General features: G+C 38.5%; 1 protein-coding gene across 1 annotated transcript in view; it reads left to right on the top strand.

The window, feature by feature from the left end:
- Positions 1 to 21694, top strand: part of LOC142856691 (ubiquitin carboxyl-terminal hydrolase CYLD-like) — a 37279-nt gene that overhangs the window by 11867 nt on the left and 3718 nt on the right. The window contains exons 6-14 of the mRNA XM_075984363.1: positions 6349 to 6441; positions 8996 to 9112; positions 10459 to 10838; positions 11649 to 11814; positions 12635 to 12776; positions 13943 to 14065; positions 15902 to 15993; positions 16822 to 16888; positions 21467 to 21599. Coding sequence (XP_075840478.1) covers positions 6349 to 6441; positions 8996 to 9112; positions 10459 to 10838; positions 11649 to 11814; positions 12635 to 12776; positions 13943 to 14065; positions 15902 to 15993; positions 16822 to 16888; positions 21467 to 21599 — 1313 coding nt within the window. The remainder of the gene's footprint in view (positions 1 to 6348; positions 6442 to 8995; positions 9113 to 10458; positions 10839 to 11648; positions 11815 to 12634; positions 12777 to 13942; positions 14066 to 15901; positions 15994 to 16821; positions 16889 to 21466; positions 21600 to 21694) is intronic.

Consider the following 21694-nt stretch of genomic DNA (forward strand, 5'->3'; position numbering starts at 1 on the left):
ATGCATATAATGTATTTTGATTATAATACTCCCCAACTCCTCCTGGGTCTCCCACTCCTAATTCCCTTTCTTACTTTTTGGAAACAAATGGTTTATATTCAGGGAAAACATATGTGTCCTTATTTTATTTAGTTGTGTTTACTTTTCATCCATGCTTTATAGACAGCACAGTTTGGGATGTTTGTGAACTAAAATGCTTTTTTTAATGTTACAATAAGTGCTTATTGTTTAAAAAACAGCAGTGTAAAAGCACCATTAATTCAGATAGTAGAAAGCCCTCACGTAGACTTCTTTAGATGTGGATATTTAGGAGGCAAAGCACATAAGCATTCTTGGGGTTGAGACTGTTGCTCCATGGTTAGAGTACTAGAGTGAAGCTGTAAGTTCCAGTCTCAGCACTGAACAAAAGTGATGATTAGGGCTAGCAAGATGGCTCAGTGGGTAAGGGCACTTGCCCTCAAGACTGATTCCTGGAACTCACGTGGTAGGAGGAGAGAATGACTCCTGCAGAATGTCATCTGATCTATGCATGCATGCTATGGCACATGGGTGCGTGTGCGGACACACACACAAGGTGATAAATTAACTAAAAAATGTTAAAGTAAAGTAATTCCTATGTAGAACTTTCATTTAATAAGTTGAGATATATAGTAAATGAACAGAATCTGTGGCCAGTAAGATGGTGATGAAGCTGGAGAATGGTCAAACAAGGGGTAAAGAAGATGGGGGGCTGCCCTGTCACATTCATGTGCTCCCACAGACCTCTGCAGGAGACATTTGAGCAGCACACACACAAGAAATTATTTGGGAGCTGAATTAAGAAGGCCTTTTCAAAAAGTTGGAGAGTTATGCTGATCTTATAATGCTAACTTGCTGAATGGCTGGGAAGAAGCCCTTGTAATTCTTTCTTTTATTTATGAGATTTTTTTCACAGGAGCCAATTCAGGGTAATACCGCTTCTCTATAGTCATATCTCACTGATTTCACAATAGCCCACCAATTCCACTTTAGTTAGCAAACAAGTATATTTGGGCATTTTTTTTAAGAATTTTTTTTCAGGGAACTGTCCAATGGTGCTTTTGAAACCTTAAAACCTGCGACATTTTTGTGTGAATGTAATTGTCAATTTTTAGATATCTTAATTGCATTGTTTTGGGTATTGCATTTTATAGCTGAATGAAGTATGTTGTGGGATTGGGAAAATCATTGTTAATATAACCATTCAAGAAGGAAGAAGAGGGGCTGGAGAGATGGCTCAGTGGTTAAGAGCACTGCCTACTCTTCTAAAGGTCCTGATTTCAATTCCCAACAACCACATGGTGGCTCACAACCATCTGAAATGAGATCTGATGCTCTCTTCTGGCCTGCAGGCAGACACACAGACTGAATATTGTATACATAATAAATAAATAAAATATTTAAAAAAAGAAGGAAGAAGATTACTGAGCTGTGAAGCTCAGGGATGCAGAGTTGGTTGTGTGTTTTCAGTCTTCTGTAAATTAAAGATTGATGTGTTCCCAGCTTTCTTTCTTTATATATGTATTTATGTGACTAATATATGTTTATGTTCCAACTCTAAATTTGTTTGAACTTTAAATTGTCTTAGATTCTGCAGTAGCACATAATAAATAGAAAAAAGAAAAGTAAAACTGTTTTGGAATTGGACTGTAATCTTACAAGGAAATTTTTTTAGCAGTACCCACCTTATAAATATCTTAATTATTTTCTATTTCAACACTGGTATAGAATTAAAATAACAAAAAACAAAACATGAGTTTTATGACTTGGGAGTCCCTTGTCAAGATCTTCAAGATTCCTGCTTGTCATTGATGTTATTGCTGGTTTAGAGCAGTGGTAAGAAAGGAAGAGAATGCTTTTTCTCTTTCATGGCTATTGATATTCATAAACCTTGAATAGTAGATAATTAAGAATGATACTGCTTTTATACACATGAATTACACGTATTTGCCAACAAAATTAAGCTTGCAAACAGACTTTTAAAAAGTAAAATTATTTAAATGAAAATTAATTTGGTATATTTGAATAAGCCTTCATCTATATTCTTTTCTTGAGGGGAAAAAACGTGACAGTGTCTCCTTTAGTTCCTTAGTGTATTTATTTTTTTCTTGCCCAATTACATCCATTTGTGGGACAATATTAACATTTCTAGCATGTAGGAAAGATTGTTTTTGGAGCAGCTGAACAGTTGGTGAGATTTGGGAAGAATTCTCCCCAGTGAAATATTTCTTCCTGTTGGTATCTGGAAACCTTTGCTTCACCTGCTGTAAAAGTGTCCCTCTTTGCCCTACTGTTTCTGATGGTCCAAAGCATTAAAGCTGCTGGGACAGCACATCCAGGTTTGTAAAGTTGCGATGAAGTATGCCAATTTGTGACACTCCCAAAGTATGCATTTCTTTGAGTCATGCATTTAAAGTAATGCATTGAGCTGTGTCTGTCGTTGTGAAGCTTAAGAGTATAATGCAACTATCAACAACAACTCAGACTACACAGTATGTGCACATTCACAGAAATTTGAAAAGGAAGTCATTTAGTGGGACCCTTTCCTCCTGAGGCTGATCCCGAACTCATAATTTCTTTTTGTATCCTTCCCGATCACTTTTCTCTTTGTGTTGCATGTCTTCATAGTTTATAACCTTTAAATAAGGTAACAGTTTTGTAGCAATATAATTGATATAATTGATAATATAGCCATAGACCAGTACATCTCAACCCTAAGAAAAGCTTCTTCCTGCAGAAGATGTCAACACAGAGACCTTCAACTGGTTCAGGTGCAAAGCATAAGAGACTGTGGAGTCTGCAGCCTTAAGTGGGCACGTACATTTGCACTCCTCCCACCAAGGCTCAGGGACTTTGCAGAAGAGAGGGCAGAAAGTTCTTAAGAGCCAGAGGTAGAGGTCAACTTCAAGAAAACAGAATTTTCTGGATGCAGCAGGGCAGTTGTATATATAATCTTACAGGAATTGTGATGATGTGTTCACGAGCTGTGCAGCTTCAGTCCAGACAAAATCCCAGGCTGTAGGGAGTGGGGAGTAGATATGAAACCCCACCACCAGCTGAGACTGTGGCTTCTGAAAGGAACTTGATCTACCCACACAGGGTACCACTATTTACAGTAAGATTTTAGAGAAACAGCTACACTGTTTTACAGCATGATTGTATGGTGTCATATAACCACTGGAAATATATGAATGACCCAGTTTTTCCACATCCTAAGCAGCATATTCTCAGATCTGTAAAGGCACCTGAGGATCAGGGTACCTTTACCTGTCAGGGATATCTAAATTAGACATATATAAGTTAAATTTGGACATATAGTTTATCCAAACAGTTACAGCTTACCAATGTTAGTAGAGGCAAGAAAAGTAGAAGGAATATCTAGGATTTTTAGCTGTGGTTCTCAGACAGAGAGTATAATCCTAATCTGTAGAAGGCAGAACCAAGTTTTAACATTGTAAACAATTTAGTGTTTTAAATCAATATCAAGGGGTTTACTCTTAAGTTAAAAAAATCTCACTGCCAGTGGCTGGAGAGATGGCTTAGAGGTTAAGAGCACTGACTGCTCTTCCAGAAGTCCTGAGTTCAATTCCCGGCATCCACATGGTGGCTCACAACCATCTGTAATATCTGGTGCCCTCTTCTGGCCAACAAACATACAGACAGATAGAGCACTATACATAATAAATAAATAAATAAATCTTTAAAAAAAATAAAAATAAAAAATCTGACAGCTAGCAACATGTGTTCTTGTACATGAATGTAGAGGTGCAGCCTTAATATCTCAGTAAATCTGTGTTGTTATAAACCTTGTTTTTTTATGAACAGGACAGGAATTATACAGAAATACATTGTAAGTCAAAGCATATGGGAGAGGAATATTTCCTTGATGGGACCAGCGCATGTGGGTACCCTTAATAAGGATGGGACTGAGGTTTTGAACTTAACCAAAATGGTGGTTATCTCTGCGTTTGTACTTTCTCAGAGCAGTTGTAATCTGGAGTTACAAGTTTTACAGATTTTAAAACATGCACACAAACACACACAGGCATAAAGCAAGCATTCTGTGACCACATTATTTACATGTATTTATTAATAGATAAACAAAATTTTTCCAGGAAACTGTGTCAGCTGACCAACTTAAAAATCCTGGAGTAGGCTGCAGGAGCCAGGCGAGCACACAGGTGGTCCCGTTGAGGGCTATATCAGCAGATGCTGTAAGGGAGAACAGAAACCCAACATAGGACAGAACACCTATGCAAGTCAGAGTAGTAGGGCAGGGGGAACAGATCCGTGGCAGGGAGAATCCCAGCATGACCAGATCACATGCCAGGGATGAGAGACAGGAGTGCAGAGATACAGACAAACAGCAAGAGAAGTGTGTGTGTGTGTGTGTGTGTGTGTGTGTGTGTGCGCGCGCGCGCGCATTCCTAACTCTGATTTGTCTCCGACCCAGGTTTTTATCAAGCTGTGTTCTGTGAAATACACTGATCCAGCATACTTGGGTGTTGTAATATGAGAGCGGCGGCGGGGCTGCGTCCCCAACACCCCAAGCCGCCTGCCCTGCCCGGCTAGCATTACCCGAAATAATTACACAGACTCTGTATTCATTTAAACACTGCTCTGGCCCATTTCTACCTAGCCTCTTCTAGGCTAACTCTCACATATTAATTTAGCCCATTTCTAATCATCTGTGTAGCGCCCCTAGGTGCGCTTACTGGAAAGATTCTAGCCTAAGTCCACACCTTGAAGTCACAGAGGTTTACTTTAAGTTTTTTAACTTTTAGTCTGCATATATTTTTAACACTGTAAATCATTTAAAATTTTTCTTTGTCTTTGAATCTCTCTTTACTGTGTATCTCTCTTTTTCTGACCACAAGAGCCTTTAATTTACCAAGCAATATCAGTAGGACTGAAGGCATGGCTTTGCCAGCTAGATCCAGTCCATTCCTTAACTTTCCAGCCTCATGGCGTTTCAAGGTCCCTGCCAGCCAGCGAGCTACAACAGACAACACTCAAGTCCTCTCTTGGTAGCCGGCCCTCCTGTCTCAAACAGTCAGAGTTTGCCCTGGCAGGATGGCCCAGAAAGCTGGCATTTTTAAACGGCGCAGCTTTTTTCCTGCTACGGCTGAAAACCGAAAAGCATGTGTTCAGCTTTTCGTCAACACTGTTTAAGTGTTTTGTGGCAGGACCTCTTAATGAGCTGCAGGCTTTGCAGCTAAAGCTGAGTCAGGAAGCCTCTCTTAGATGAGGCGCTTGCTTGCCTCTGGCAAGCAGAGTAGACCAGAGAAATTGTCACGATCAAGAAAACATGCTTTACTCTTTCCCAAGCTTTCTCAAGTTTTCAGTGGACTCAGTTAACCACACGTCTTGGCGTCATTTGTAGTAATATGGGCGGCGGCGGGGCTGCGTCCCCAAAACCCCAGCCGCCGGCCCGGCTAGCTTATGCCCCGAAATAATTACACAGACTCTGTATTCATTTAAACACTGCTCTGGCCCATTTCTACCTAGCCTCTTCTAGGCTAACTCTCACATATTAATTTAGCCCATTTCTATCATCTGTGTAGCGCCCCTAGGTGCGCTTACCGGGAAGATTCTAGCCTAAGTCCATCCTGGGTCGGAGCTTCATAGCGTGCGTCTTCCCTGGAGCAGGTAGCATGGCGTCTCTCCTGTGTCTGCTCCGGAGAGCAGAGCTGTGGAGTCTGCCCTCACTTCCTCTTCCTCCCCGCATTCTGTTCTGTTTACTCCTCCCACCTATCTCCTAACCAATGAGAGCCAAGCAGCTTCTTTTATTTTAACCAATGACCTTCCTCCATCACTTGGGTGGCTGAGAAAGTTTTATCAAGTCAGTTTAGTACATCACATTGGTTAGAGGTTCTCCAGGCACGTGGGCATGTAAAGGCTCCGGTTTTTACAGTAAACAAATTGTCCATGTTTATCTTGGCACCCTCCATAAATGCTTGAGTGTAAAACACTGTAATGTGTAGGGTTGTGCTGGGCATGCTGATCTGGAAAATGTAACAAAAATTATGAATAAGGTTTTCTTTAAAGCTTTTTAAAACTTCAAATAAAATTGATTGCATCTGACTAACTTTTCAAAAATTAAAGCATTTTGATAACTGATGATTATATTTTCTTACAGAAATTATATTTTTAAGTACAGTGTTGATTTTTTTTTCACCTGAGAAATTACTTTTCAGTACTATGGAGTCTTTAAAGAGAATCTGTAAGACTATAAAGATTGTGCTTTTTTTGTTGGAAAGGATTTCTTTGTTTTTTATGCTAAACTATGTTTCTTCCATATATATTTAAAAAGTATGTTTACTATTTCAGAGAGCATGACACCGGAAACGAGGCCACCCAAACTTGCCTTTATGTCAAGAGCGTTGGTGACAAAGGTTCATCATAATAAACCAAAGGTTACAGGTATAAAGGCCATTCTTGGTAGTTTACATGATAATATGATTCTCCAATATGTTAAATAAGCTATATGTTATTGTGTGTGTGTATATATATATGTATACATATAATTTATTCCTACACTTTATGTAAACTAAAATTTTATGTACATGATTTTAAGTGAGGATGTAGTAAAGAAACCACCAGAATGGCCAGCCTATGAGTTGTGGAGGGAGATTTTTATTTGGATAAGAGAGAGAACAGCTGGCGGTGTTACACACCTTCAATCCCAGCTCTCAGGAATCAAAGGCAGGAGGATCTCTGTGTTCGAGGCCAGCCTGGTTGACAGAGCAAGTTCCAGCAAAAAACCCTAGGGGGAGAGAGAGAGGGAAGGAGGGAGCTTCTAATACACACCAGAAAAAGTTTTGACCTGTGTTCTGCTTGTTCTGCTGAGCTTTGTCTAAATGAACCTTTAAGAGCTGACTGCCATGCATTCACACGGAGTATCCACAGTTTCACTTGGGAAGAACAAGTCCCCAAGGATGGTGTCATGTACAGCTGCCATGGTGCAGCTTTTGTGTGCTTTTGCTTATTTTTTTTGTACAGCTTTTCTGAGTTGGCTTGGGCAGAATCTTCTTTGAGGAGTGAAGACTGCATGCTTGCCACTAAACTTTTTCTCTAATTCATGAACCAGCCAGACTTGGATTTTCTGGAAAGATTTCTGCTGAGAAACTGGTGCTAAAATAAAGATTGCTTTCTGACGATCACCAGCTGCAGTTTCCTTTGCTATGGTGGGTGATACTGAGTTTCCAAGCTGTGCCTTGAGATCTGAGTTCATCTCCAGCCCAAGCAGTGCATGAGAGATGCTAGACTCCAAGTCATATGTCTTCTTGTCATCATCAGGCTTCCTAGTCTTGGTGCTTGAGCTGATCCTGGCCTTCTCCTGAAAGGAGGAAAGTACCACTGGTCATATGGGTCGTGGGCTGCATTTTCAGGCCACTGACAGGCACAGACCGAATATTCCACCACATCCCTAACAAGGGCACGGAGCCTCAGAGGTCCATCCTCCTAAACTACAAAGAACAAGAAATTGTGTTAATAAAATTCTAAGATGTTTATATTGTAAATCTAAAAAAAATAAATTATTTCTTTTGTAATGTTGGGGATCAAAGTCAACAGAACCTTATAAGCTAGGTAAGTACTTTTTTACTCAGGTATTGTTCCATGACACTAAGATTACTTTTTTATTTTTTATTTTTGGTGCTTGCATCAAATCTGGCATCTTACATAAACTAATATAGGACTCTACTCCTGAGCAATATACCCACCCAAAACCTGAATGTTTTTTAACTTAATTTGTTCATCAGCTTGTATTATCACATTTGAAGTTTATGAAGGGAAATTATAATCATGAGCCACTTATTAATGGGATGAGTTCTGAGAAGTGCATCATTTGACAGTTTGTTTTTTTGTTTGACTTTTTTATGAGAAATCTTGTTTGTTCCCAGCTGCTCAGCCTCAAAAAACATCACACAGAAACCATATTATTTGTTTCACCAATAGCTTAAGCATATTTCTGGTAAACTCATCTTAAATTAACCCATCTCCATTAATCTGTGGCTTACCGGGTAAAGTTCGGGCATCTCCTGTGGGGCTATATGGCTTCTCTCTGACTCTGCCCTTCTTTCTCCCAGCATTCAGTTTTCCCCACCTAGCTTTGTTCTACTCTATCAGGCCAAGCCAATTTCTTTATTAACCAATGGTATTCACAGCATGCAGAGGGGAATCCCACATCATGTGACCATCATAGAATGCACCTCACAAACCTTGGTGAAAGAACTTTGTGTATGTCTAGGCTCTATAACACTGCTGGATGTTCTTTTGCTGACTGCAATGGGGTTTCATCCTGTGGATCGTGACCCCTTCGGGGTTTGAATGACCCTTTTATTGGGGTCGTTTAAGACCATTGGAAAACAAAGATATTTATATTACAATTCATAACAGTGGCAAAATTGCAGTTATCAAGTAACAACGAAAATAATTTTCTGGTTGGGGTTTGCCACAGTTTGAGGTATTGTGTACTAAAGGGTGGCAGAATTAGGAAGGTGGAAAACCACTGTTATATGGTATGAATGATAGAGGTGAAATTTGTGAGCCAGTAATTTCATCAAAGTAGAGGTGACATTGAAAAATAGACTACATGGGATGATTTTTTTTGTCCAGATTTCTTTAGATAGTCTGTAGTGTCCTGGAACTTGCTCAATAGACCAGGATGGCCTCAAACTCAGATATGCCTGCCTCTACTAAGTGCTGGGATTAAAGGCTCGTGTCACCACTGACCACCAGAATGGTTTCTTAGAGCTTTAATATAAATGGCTAACTTTTATATTAATTTTATAACTCCTACTCTCTTCTGTGTTGACTAATTACCAAACTTTTAAAGCCGAAGACAATACAATACTATGTATATGTATATTAGTTGTGTGAGCAGTTGTTATACCATACGCATGTTAATTTATTTATAAAATTTCTTTTTGTAACATATTGGCTTTTTTAAAAAGGAACTTTTCTTGTTCCATAGGATCCACCTCAGACCCTGGAAGTAGAAGCAGATCTGAATTATTTTATACCTTAAATGGGTCCTCTGTTGACTCACAACAACAAACCAAATCCAAAAATTCATGCTATATTGATGAAGGTAATCTATAATTTTAGTCCTCTTTATAATGGTACCCTCTGTTTAATATGTAAGGGGAAATGACTTTTTCATCAATATTTGTTAATTTTGGAAACAGTGAATAGATCATAGCTAATATGACAATATTGCTGAACTAAAATATTAAACATAGTTTGAACTACACTGTTATTAGGGTTGAGGATACATTTGAAATATGTTAGTAGTCTGGGTTTTGTTTTGCTTTGTTTTTTTTTTCCCCGAGACAGGGTTTCTCTGTATAAAAAGTCCTTGCTGTCCTAGAACTTGCTTTGTTGACCAGACTGGCCTCGAACTCACAGAGACTCACCTGCTTCTGGTTCCTGAGTGTTGAGATTAAAAGTGTACACCACTATGCCCAGCAGTTTTTTCTTATCTCTTAATACATCTGCTTAGGATCAACTGTTCCTAGAAATGAAGTGACTCATTTAAAGACTTGCCTATCTTACTTTCTTTAAAACACACTACCTTTCCTTGTTTCCTAGATATCATTCTCCTTTCATGGATTTATTTCCTTCATCTGTGCAGGTTAATTACTTGGAAATCCTTCTAGTTCCTCCAGTTCAGTGGTCTGGCTGACTGCTCTTCACCTCTTAAACTGAAACCTTTCCTCCCGCTGTACTCACTCACTCTCTTAGGTTAGGTTAAGTGTCCCTGAAGTGGTTTTGGTTATTTGCCTGTATTTTCTATAAGTTCCTAGTGCTTCTACACTGCTTTGTATTCAGTAGATTCAGTAAACTAAATGAAAATATAGTGTTCTAAGTCTCTATGATGACTGCTTATGACATGGATTCAGTTATAAGCTAAAACACACAGTACAATCTACAGTTGCATACTCTAGGTTACATACATACTTACACAGAAAGTGACCTGAGTGGGTATTTGCCACATCTGATTCTCGCCCTGAGTGGGGTTTTGTGAGCATAGGCAGCATGGCCTGCCTCTCTCAAGAATTCATTCATCCTGGGCCGGAGAGATGGCTCAGAGATTAAGAGCACTGACTGTTCTTCCAGAGGTTATTTAGAATTATTATTTAATTTTTATATCTTTTCATACTAATTTCTAACTTAATCATATTATGGGAAAGAATATAATCCATGTGATACTGACTAGACTTAGATGACCAATGCCAGATTACTGAGACAGGAAACTGGAGGTCGAGAAGAGGAGCAAGAACATTATTCAGAGCCAATGAGTTTACAGTGCTTTCAAGCAGGCTTGCAAAAGGATCATGTGATCAGTTAGACTAGAACTTTGTATTGTTTTTAGAAGATGCAGTCATATTTAATGTTCTTGAACAGCCTTTTCTAATTAAGGACAATGTTTCATAGTTGCAGAAGACCCTGCAAAGTCACTTACAGAGCTGTCTCCAGACTCTGGACACTCATCACCTCCACCACAACCTCCTTCCATGAACTCCTTATCCAGCGAGGACAGATTCCACTCTCTACCGTCCAGCCTGACCAAGATGCCCAATACTAACGGCAGCATTGCTCACAGCCCACTGTCACTGTCAGTGCAGTCTGTGACGGGCGAGCTGAGCAGCACGCCTGTCCAGGAGAGTCCACCTGTGCCCATCTCTTCTGCTAATGCATACGGCCTAGAGGTGGGCTCACTGGCTGAAGTGAAAAAGAATCCCCCGTTCTATGGGGTTATCCGTTGGATTGGCCAGCCGCCTGGGCTCCATCACGTGATAGCTGGGCTGGAACTGGTAATTTATTTTGGCTTGAAATCTACAACTTTTCTTCATGGGTTTTAAAACTAGGTTTTCCTCTATTAGATAATTTCTTGGGAAGTTATTTTTTTCTCAAAAAAAAAATCCAGTAGTAGAGGAAATATAGTATTGCTTACCTTCACTTTTTGCCATTGCTAAGGCTTCTCACCCACTTATTCCTCATGTTTGTTTGTGATCAAGGAATAGATTGATTTTTAGGCTAGAACATGTAGTCTCCACATACAAACAGAATGCAGCAAAGAAAGCAGTTCAGTGACCAGTTTTCCTTTTTATTCTTTAGCCTCCTCCCATTGCAGTCAGTTCAGGGATGTGACTGACTTTAAAATTAATCATGTTTGGAGTCTTTGGGAGAGGGGAAGGTTTTATTTTTGGGTCTAAAAAAAGTATATCGTGTGATATTTCATAACCAGGAGGGAGAACTTGAATAAATTTAGCTATTACCTAAATATAGTTTTTAACTTTTTTCACTTGTCTTCTTGCTGTTGAGGAACTAGGTAATTTATCTACTCCTGCCCCTTGATTTTAATACTTTTGAAATGGCTCAGGGAAACTCAGTAAATCAAGGAAGTTCTAAGCATGTATTCTGAAGGGAAATGCATCAAATACTTCCTGGAGGGCTAATGAATTATTTTCTTAAACCACCAGCTGAGGGCCAAAGCACCAGTTAGTCAGTCCCTTTTCCTTCTTGCTTATCTGTTCGGAAAAGATTTGAAAAAGAAATTCAGAAAAAGTGAAAACTCCATAGCTCTTCCCGGTGTAACACATACCAAAACCTTTCTTTTTCAGGAGTATGAATGTGCGGGCTGTACAGATGGCACGTTCATGGGCACGCGCTATTTCACCTGCGACGTGAAGAAGGCCCTGTTCGTGAAACTGAAGAGCTGTAAACCCGACTCTAGGTTTGCGCCCCTGCAACCTGTTACTAATCAGATTGAAAGGTGTAATTCTTTAGGTAATTGGATACTTTTAATTTATTTACCCATCTGGAATGACTGTTTCTTGCTACTTTTTAGCATCTGAGGGTGACAGTGTTTAAATGTTTTATTTACTTGCCAGTGTTCATCAAGTTTCAAAGTTGGTAAAGATTCTTACTTGGTGCATAAGAGAGTTGTTCTAAGAGGAGATATGTTGAAAGAAGAGTTAGGAAAAGTGTTTAGGGTCTAAAGACTGAAAGGCAGTGTTTTTTCTTCTCTTTTATTGATTATAGACATTAAATTTTTGGCAGTTTGGGTGGTAGAAATGAAAATGTGGTCCCTTTAGCAATAACTTCCCCCTCCGCATCTCTTTAAGTACCTCATTTTGGATGTCCTTATGAAGAAATCTGAAATAGTCTGGGGATGCAGTTGGCTTGACAGATGGAGGACAGTTCTTCTCATTGTCACTAGCTTGCTGATGCTGGCCTTTCCCTTAACAATAGTGAGAGTCAAGCAGGGGGAAATAGGGAAAACATCTTTATGAAAAACATTTTTCTTAATGTTGAAGAGTATTTTGGAAACTTGTTTTCTTTTTATACTTGAAAATAAAACATTTTGGACGAGTAACAAAATATTCTTTGACAGGTGCTTAATTGACTTAATTTTCTAAACTCTATATGACAAGAATGATGTTGAAAGTGAATAATCGCATTTTTATAAGTCCAGATAAATGTCAGTTAACTAAAGTAAAAAATGCAGAGGATGCCAAAATATATTTTAAATGATATATGTGTGCATGCATATGAATATATACTGTCATGATTTAAAAGAATTATTTTTATTTTTTTATCTTTTCAGCATTTGTAGGCTACTTAAGTAAAGTAGTAGCAAAAAATACTCCACCAAAGATGGAAAAAGAAGGTTTAAAGATAATGATTGGAAAGAAGAAAGGCATTCAGGGCCATTACAATTCTTGTTACTTGGACTCAACTTTATTCTGGTAAGTTCCTATTTTCTGCAGTAAGTGTAAATAGTGCTGTGTGGGGGACAGGGGAGACAGGTGTGTGTGTGTGTGTGTGTATGAAAGAAGGTGCCAGATGCCTTTGAGTAGAGAAACTGACAGAGTTAGGAAAGATCGTGAGATTTGGTCCTTAGTGACTAAAGAATTTCATATCCTATTCCTAGATCCAAAGCACTAATGTAAAAATACTGCAGTGAATAATGAGTGAACAGATACTCTGAGGACATCTGCCTCCAGTATAGATGATGGCACGTGTGCCAAGTAACCTGCAGCAAGCTTTTTATCATTGCGTGCTGCGTGTGTTCTGGAATATCGAGATGATCATAAAAATTCTTAATATTTAAAGTTACTTTCCATGGGATCACTGTTGCCCTCCTTTGTGTAGTTTTCCCTAAAGTGGATCAAGTTGAACAGCAAGGATCATTAGGCTATGAAGATTGAATCTGTAGCCGTAAGGGTTGTGCACTGCCAGTTAAGTGGATCTGCCACTCCGTAGGCTGTGCCACAAGAGTTAGGACGTTAGTATGGAAGTTAGGATTTTAAAGGAGAGAGCAGAATAAAGGTGGGTCTTTTCGTTGGTGGAATACTTTTGATTAAACAAATAAGCAAGCATTACTATAACATTCCTTAGATTTGCTGATAAAAATTTATTTTAACTAAATTTATTTTCTTTGATACCAGCAAATTTTTATTGCTAATCACTCACAAGTTATTATAAGGAAATGCCTATCTTATGATAATGAAATGAATTTGTCCTGACTAGTCTGATCTGGTCTTGACAAGTCTCTGACTTTCTCCCTATGTTGTCTGTCAGTGTGTGTGTGTGTGTGTGTGTGTGTGTGTGTGTGTGTGTGTGTGTGTGTGTGACCGATTTCTAGGCCTCTCTTGGTTTATGTAAACAAGCTTCTTTCATAATGTTCTCTGGCGTGTTTTCAACCTTCACGTGTATGGTGCAGTCATGGTGTTTCTGGTCCGGATCTGCAGGGTCTCCGGGTACTGAGCACAGGGCCTGTGTGGTCTGTCCATGAGTTCTTAGACCAGTGGTTCCCTACACTTTATCCCTTTGCCTCTTCCTACTCCTTTAAGAATCTTTCTCAAATATTATTGTTTTTATAACATGAGGAAAATATTCTTTTATTTTGCAGCTTATTTGCTTTTAGTTCTGTCCTGGATACTGTGTTGCTCAGACCCAAGGAAAAGAATGATGTGGAGTATTATAGTGAGACCCAGGAGCTACTGAGGACAGCAATAGTTAATCCTCTGAGAATGTAAGTAGAAGACATGTGTTTTGTCTTTAGTTGGTGTTCTGTTTACTGTTTTCTTGTATAGTAATTAATTTGTGCTCTGGACTCATGTAGTAAAAAAAAGAAGTTAGTTCTCATGAAATACTGACTTCTTAAAACCTTTGTTTTTCGTCCTCTGTTTACGTGTGTTTTAGTCTGGGCAGTGCATTCTGTAAAATGATGGGACTCATTTGGAGTCATGCACTACAAATTTATCCCTTTGCCTCTTTGTCTAGTACATGACATTGCACTAGAAACAAGTGAGGTATATTAAAGTGACATGGTGTTTTGTTTGTTTAAAAGAATTTCTTTAGGTCTTCTTTTCCTCCTTTCCTAAGGTAGTTGTAAATGTGCAGAAGACCATGTCAGAAGACTTTGATGCATGATGGTGATGTGTGATGAAGGCGTTTATGTGATGAAGAGTTAGGTTAGCCAGTGATCAGGAAACAGATAGCTCAGGGACATAGAGAACAAACTATGCAATTTAAAGTCCAACTGTGATCAATTTAAACTTTGTGGTACACTTTTCTTTACAGTGAAAATAAAATTAATGTAATATATTTAAAAATAACAAAATATGAAACTATAAGGAGTATTCCAAACGACATACTGTGTCACATAGCTAAGAAAGTAAATTAAAAGTGAAACAAATTTCTCTAGATACTTGTTTGCCTTACTTTTCTAATCATCTTATCCTTTAATTATGTGCTTTGATTTTAATATTAATTATTTTGTCTTACACAAATTTTAAGCTCTCAGATTTTTCTTTCCCTATGTAAATGACACTAGAACAGCACAGGTCAAATCTTATCTACAAGGCACATTATCACAACCTTCCTTCTTTTTAAAATACTGTCAATCCATCAGTAAACGTTTTTTGCATACGATTGCCCAACTAGTCCAGAATCATAGTTATTCTAATTTTGTCACCAGTCTATAGGAAACACTTGCTGCATGGGCTATGAGACCAAGGTGCATCTTGTCAGGCATGGTGGGATATACCTGTAATCCCAGCACTTGATAGCTCAAGAGGCTAAGGCAAGATCAGTAGCTCAGAAATTTGAGATATATTTCTTGTGTCTGCAAATGTCATATCTGTTGTTTGGACAGAGGTTTTGCTTTCTGTATTGGAAGCCCCACAGGGAGAGATCCTGTTTTGTTTATTTGTTTTTTTTTTGTTGTTGTTGTTAGGTTTCTTTAATCTCCTTTTGTATTTTTGGTGCCCTACATATAGCATTACACAAGTGGTAGGTGTTTAGTGTTTGCTGATTGCAAAGAGCTACCAAGTAAGTGGATAGTCGCTCTAAAAAGTGGGTACACAGTATGATTAGCTGGCTCTGACTTGTTCTTGTAAGCCCATGGTCTCCTATAGTCAAACAAAGAGAATGTCATAATTATGTTGACTGTTTGATTTCAGACTTTAGATTTTTAGTATCTCATCAGTTCCCTTTTCCATGTCTCTTATCCTGTGTATAAGAAGGGCTTTCTCAAATTTGGATATCCTATTTTATAAAATAAGTGTTTTAATATAATAAGCAAATGCCATTTAAAAATTGTTTCACCCAGGCTTCATAAAAAGTTGAGAATTGTATTAGTACATGGTAGTTATTTTTAAGGTGTTTAATAGTATCTGGAAACAATTCTGATTCTCAGACTTTCACTTTTCAAACTTCTGTAAGAAGCCTACAGTTGTTTCTTAAAAATAAATGCCTTGTCTATTGTTTTTTGTAACATGTCAGAATTGTATGAAAAGTACTTGATTATTAAGATGTGTCATATGACTCACTGTGCCAGTGTCAGTTAATTCATTTTTATCAACAGATATGGATATGTGTGTGCCACAAAAACTATGAAACTGAGGAAAATACTTGATAAAGTTGACGCTGCATCAGGATTTACGTCTGAGGAAAAAGGTGACCTTTTAATTTATAATATATGCATTGAAAGTAACTTGAAAGTTTATCATCTAGTAATATGCTAAATTATTTCCTGAAATATACCTATTTAGTTTAGAGGATTAAATTTAAGTTAGAATTATTTGAGAGGGCTAGGAGTATACTCAGTGGTGGAGTATTTAAGAGGCCTTGGGTTTGATTCCCAACACTGCAAAAATATGAAAAGTTTCTTTTCTATGTGACATGCATATTTCTCCTGATTTTGTGATTCTTCTGAAGTGATGTGATGTGGAAGAAGTCTTTAAGAGGCCAGCAGGCTGGCTCTACAGAAGATGACCAAGTAAAGAGCTGTCCTTGTCCCCAGCAGGGCTGTTCAGAGCTGCTTCTCTTCCTGTGATAGGGAGCGTCCCCAGAACTCAGTTTCTCACTGTGCTCCCTGTTGAAAGGGGCTGTGGAGCAGTTGGCAAGCACTTCTGTCTGCTCACAACTGAAGAATTTGCTCAGATTCAACTCCTGAATTAATTTGTTAACAGTATACTATAACCAGCTGTGGCATTTATACACATGGCTATTACTAAAATAGAAGAAAAAATAGGGCATATACCAGGTATATTCTACTGAACCTCCCAAAAGACATAAAAATGATTTCACTGTGTGTGAATAAGTATATTCTGTTAAATAGGGCATCATGACAACAAATGAAAAAGTAATGTTTTATTATAAGTTTTCCCTTGTCAGGAGAACCTGAAATAACTAAACTTTTAATTAATATGTCTCTCTTAAAGAATAGAATGGTTTTTAAATTTTCTCTGTGATTCACTTAGGTTTTTTTTTTTCTTCTCCTAGATCCTGAGGAATTTCTAAATATCTTGTTTCATGATATTTTAAGGGTTCAGCCATTGTTAAAAATAAGGTAGGTCTCAAGCTGTCTAGAAGCATTTCAGAAGTAGACCTTCTTTTACACTGCCATTGCCCAGTAGCTAAATGTTGCTAGCATAGATGTGGGTTTCACTAGCTGCTGTCCTCTCTCTGAGCTACACTTAACTTCCAGGGCACAAGTGAACCTGTCCTTTTAATTAGCCCTAATGACAGATGTGCCCACAATGTAATTACTTATGAAATTGCATGTTAATATTTTTGAAAGTTCAGTTAGTGAACTTTTAAAAGGAATCTTATTCTAACTGAATTTAAAAAAAGAAAAAAAACAGGGAGAGCATTGTTTTTGGCTTCCCATAACTTATAGTTAGCCTTAAGTTAGCTCTTTCGTTCTCAGTTTAGATCTTCCTTCTCCCCATGTTGAAAGAATACCTGAGTTTACTGCGATACAGTTCTTAGTGAGATGTTTGAAATGTCTGCGCTTCCCAGGTCATTTGAATGGTGGGCCCCTCTTGATTTCAGTCTTGGTTTCTCTGGTGAAAATCTTAGGAGTGTGCTGCCTACTTCCTTAAGAACCCACACTGATGAGTTCTCTTTCCTCTTGTGTCTAAGCAATGCAGTTTGAACCAGGGTTAAAGTGATTGTGGGAGCAAGGAAAGTATCACAGTTAAAGTTTGGTTCTCTTCAGAAATCTCTAACTAGTGAACTGGCATGATGCATAAGCATGGGGTGTACATACTTATTAGCAAGTCCAAGTTGGTAATCGCTTTCTATGTACCTAGAAAATCCTAGAGAATTATCTACAAAGATTTAAGAAAAGAATTTATTATAGTCTAGCCATGTAAAAATTAATCATGGAAAATCAACAACATTATTTTATTCCTTCAAGCATATAGAAAAAGGAATATTTTATGTTTTAGGAAAGAAAAATAAGCAATCATTGTTTTCAAAGATAGAGTTAAAAAAAGATTTACACTGAGCTACAAGGCAGATTTGATTAATTAGTGAGAAAGAGTAAATAATTAAATATGTTAATTTTTTGGTTTGTTTTATTCTTTTAATGATTTTACATTCCAACTACAGTTTCCCCTCCTTCTTCTCTTCCTAGTCCTTCCCTCCCACCTTCTCCCTCTCCCTCATCCTCTCCTCCTTCATTTCTATTCAGAAGAGGGCAGGCCTCCCATGGATATAGAGCAAACATGGATATAAAGCAAATATGAGGCTCAGAGTGTGAGGTGCAGTCCATCTTGGTACAGTGGTAGTGGGACTGTACCTCAGCCGGTGTCCCTGCTTCTGCAAGGGAAGCAGATGGAGATGAATGCAGGTGCTCAGCTCACTTTCTCCTTCTCATTCTGGGGCCCAAACTTGTGAAATTGTGCTGCCCACATTTAGGGTGGATCTTCTCACCTCAACCCAATCAGAAAACTTTTTTACAGTTATATTTAGAGGTTTATCTCATAGATGATTCCAGGTCCTGTCAAGTTAACAATATTAACATCACAAGACCACTTATTGTCAACGTGATACCCAAATATATCACTTAAAAATACATTTAATTTTATTTTTAATTGTGTGTATGAGTTCAGTGCCAACAGAGGCCAGAAGAGGATGTCAGATTTCCTTAAGCTGGAGTTACAGGCAGTTGCGAACTACCTGTTGTGGGTTCTGGGGACTGAGCTATGGTCCTCTGTAAGGGCAGTGTGCTGTCTTAACCTCTTGATAGCTGAGACATTTCCTACCACTTTTGGTTATGAGCCTTAGTTTTTATTTTTTTTAATGGCTGAACTCTCTCTCTCTCTCTTAGGCCCCAAGTTTTTTGAGACAGGATTTCTTTGTGTAACAGTCTTGGCTACTAGCTGTCCTGGAATTCACTTTGTAGACCAGACTGACCTCAAACTCACAGAGATCTGCTTGCCTCTGTCTCCTGAGTGCTCAAATTAAGTGCATGCTTCACCACACCCGACTTAAACATATGATTTTAAAGCTATTACTTTCTACTCTTTGTCCCGATAGGTTCTTGGTCATCTTTAATGCAGAATACATTCATTCTAACTTCAGAAGTTTCCATAATTCTTTTTTTTTAATTTATTTATTTATTAAGGATTTCTGCCTCCTCCCCGCAACCGCCTCCCATTTCCCTCCCCCTCCCCCGATCAAGTCCTCCTCCCTCATCTGCTCGAAGAGCAATCAGGGTTCCCTGACCTGTGGGAAGCCCAAGGACCGCCCACCTCTATCCAGGTCTCGTAAGGTGAGCATCCAAACTGCCTAAGCTCCCCCAAAACCAGTATGTTCCAACACTGTTCAAAAATAGTCTTTTTAACCATGAGTTCCTGAAAAACCAATAAACAAGTTTTGTAATTCCAGCTTACAGTGGCACAGGGTTGGTTCTCATCCCAAAAGAAAGGAGTTGGGGGCAGAGCAAGCAAAGAAAGGTCAGACCAAAGCAAGAGTAACAAGAGCATCAAGGCAGGGCGACCCAGGCTCCTTGTGGCTGGGCAGTGACGTCACAAGCTTCACACACTCATCATGGAGCTGCAGGATTTTGGAATGAGTATAGGATCTCGGGACTCACCTATTATGGTCCAAACCACACCAATCCATGAATGTTTTTATATTCATGTTTGTAAAATGTCAATATCCACTTTTTAAAATTTACCAAATTTGTATTCTTGTGCCCTTGGATTGTCCCTGGTGGAAAATACAACCCAACTAGCATGGCTTGGTACAGTTTCACAACTTGATTATGATTCTGTAGGCTTCCAAACTTCTAAAACACTAGCCGTGGGTTTATTTATTTTTATCATTTTCTAAAATTTTCATAAACCCCATATTGTATATTGAGTATGTTTCCCCTGTACCTCCATCCCTCTGTCCCTTTCCATGTCTCCCTCCTCCTAGTTCCTTTGTTCCTTAGGCAGCATCACGTCTACTTTCATGTCATATACAAATTAATGCTTTTTGTCTCTCTGTAGAAGATCGAGGAACCATAAATGAGAGAAAACATACATTGTTTCTCTTTATGGGACTGCTTTAATTTGTTTAGTATGTTTATTTCCAGTTGTATCCATTTTTTATGACTGACAGACTTTGTTCTTTATGGTTAAAAGGACTCCCCTGTGCGTATGATTTGAGGAGTGATTTTTGTTGTTTTGTTTTAGGTTTGGTTTGATTTTTTGAGACAGGTTTCTCTATATAGCCCTAACTGTCCTGAAACTTGCTTTGTAGACCAGGCTGGCCTCGAACTTACAGAGATCCACCTGTCTCTGTCTCCTGAGTGCTGGGATTAAAAGTGTGCACCACCATGCCTGGCCCTGGAAGTGAATTTTGAGTGGCTGTTGTTCCTCCCAGTTTTCTGCTACAGTGTTAGGACACTATGCATCTCTTCCTCCATTAACTAGCTGCCGTGCCTCCTCCTGGCCATCCTTGATTTTTCTGGGTGTGATTTTTTTACCTCTATTATTTTTGTTTTCTCTTCTATGCTATTTTTAACTATGACTTTTTCTATGATTTTTTGTAGTCATCAACAACCAATTAAAATGTTATTCTAGAATAACTGCTAGTTTCTTGAATTATAATCAGTTCTTATTAGCTTTGATTTCTCAAGAGTGCTGTAGCTAGTTACCAGATTTTATGCTTTGTAAATTCAGGACATAATTTGCTTGGGGCAGCTGAAGATCACAATAGGCTGCTCCCTGAATTACAGAAGTTTTGTGATTAAAAACTGCTGATAGTTTTTTTTTCTAAAACTCTTGAAATCTAGACATACATTTAAATAATCTGATTCTAAACCCAGACACTTGGCTAAAAAAGATAAGCGGTAAGCTGAAAGATGAAAAACAATTTTCTCAGTAGAGTTAGTTTTAATGGTTACTAGTAAGCTAGTAAGGGAAGGGAGATGTTGGACCCTCATGTTTCACCGTGACCATTTACCTGGTGTTTGTCAAGTTGGTAGGTGAGCATCTAAAGAGCTGCTGGTAGCTGAAAGCCTAGAGGATAGTTGTTAGGGTTCCTGGGAGTCACACCTTGCCCTGCTTTGACTTGCTAGGAAAGTATCCCTCCCTCCCTCCCTCCCTCTCTTCCTCCCTCCTCCCTCCCAGGTCTTTTATTTTAGGAAGTAAAGAAGTTTGATTTAGAATGTCTAAGAGTCCGTCACTGAGGCATTGAGCATTTGTTCTAGTCAGTAAAAGCAGTGCTCACAACTGTCTGTAACTTCAGTTCCTGGTGACCTGACATTCGTGCTAAAACACCAGTGTACATAAAATAAAAATTAATTTTTTTTAAAAAAGTAGCTGCTACTTTCTAGATTTGGAGGGAGAAGAACTGATTATTGTTCATATAGTGTTTCTTGTCTGGAATATTATTCTACATTTTTCTTGTGATGGCAAGAGAACTTTCAAATAATTTATAAAGAAGGCAGAAGAAATAATTTATGAGATCTTCTGCATAAGCACATTTAACTATCTTGTCCGAATCATTGTTTTTCACCTGGTGTGTGGACAATCCAAAGCTGGACACGAGCATTATGATGCTGTGTCCTCAGGTCTGTCAGATGCTTCATACTCGATTCAGGCATTTGGTAGATGGCTTATAAGCATTTCTTCCTGTGTGCTCCCAGATCAGCAGGTCAGAAAGTCCAAGACTGCAACTTCTATCAGATCTTTGTGGAAAAAAATGAGAAAGTTGGAGTTCCTACAATTCAACAGTTACTAGAATGGTCTTTTATCAGCAGCAACCTGAAATTTGCAGAGGTTAGTGATTCTAACTGGACTTGTACTGCTACTTTATTTTGTTTCTTATCAATGCTAGATATTAAACTCAGGCCTTTTGTACACACTACCCCAAG

Source organism: Microtus pennsylvanicus, chromosome 9, assembly GCF_037038515.1.
Source record: "Microtus pennsylvanicus isolate mMicPen1 chromosome 9, mMicPen1.hap1, whole genome shotgun sequence".
NCBI lineage: Eukaryota > Metazoa > Chordata > Mammalia > Rodentia > Cricetidae > Microtus > Microtus pennsylvanicus.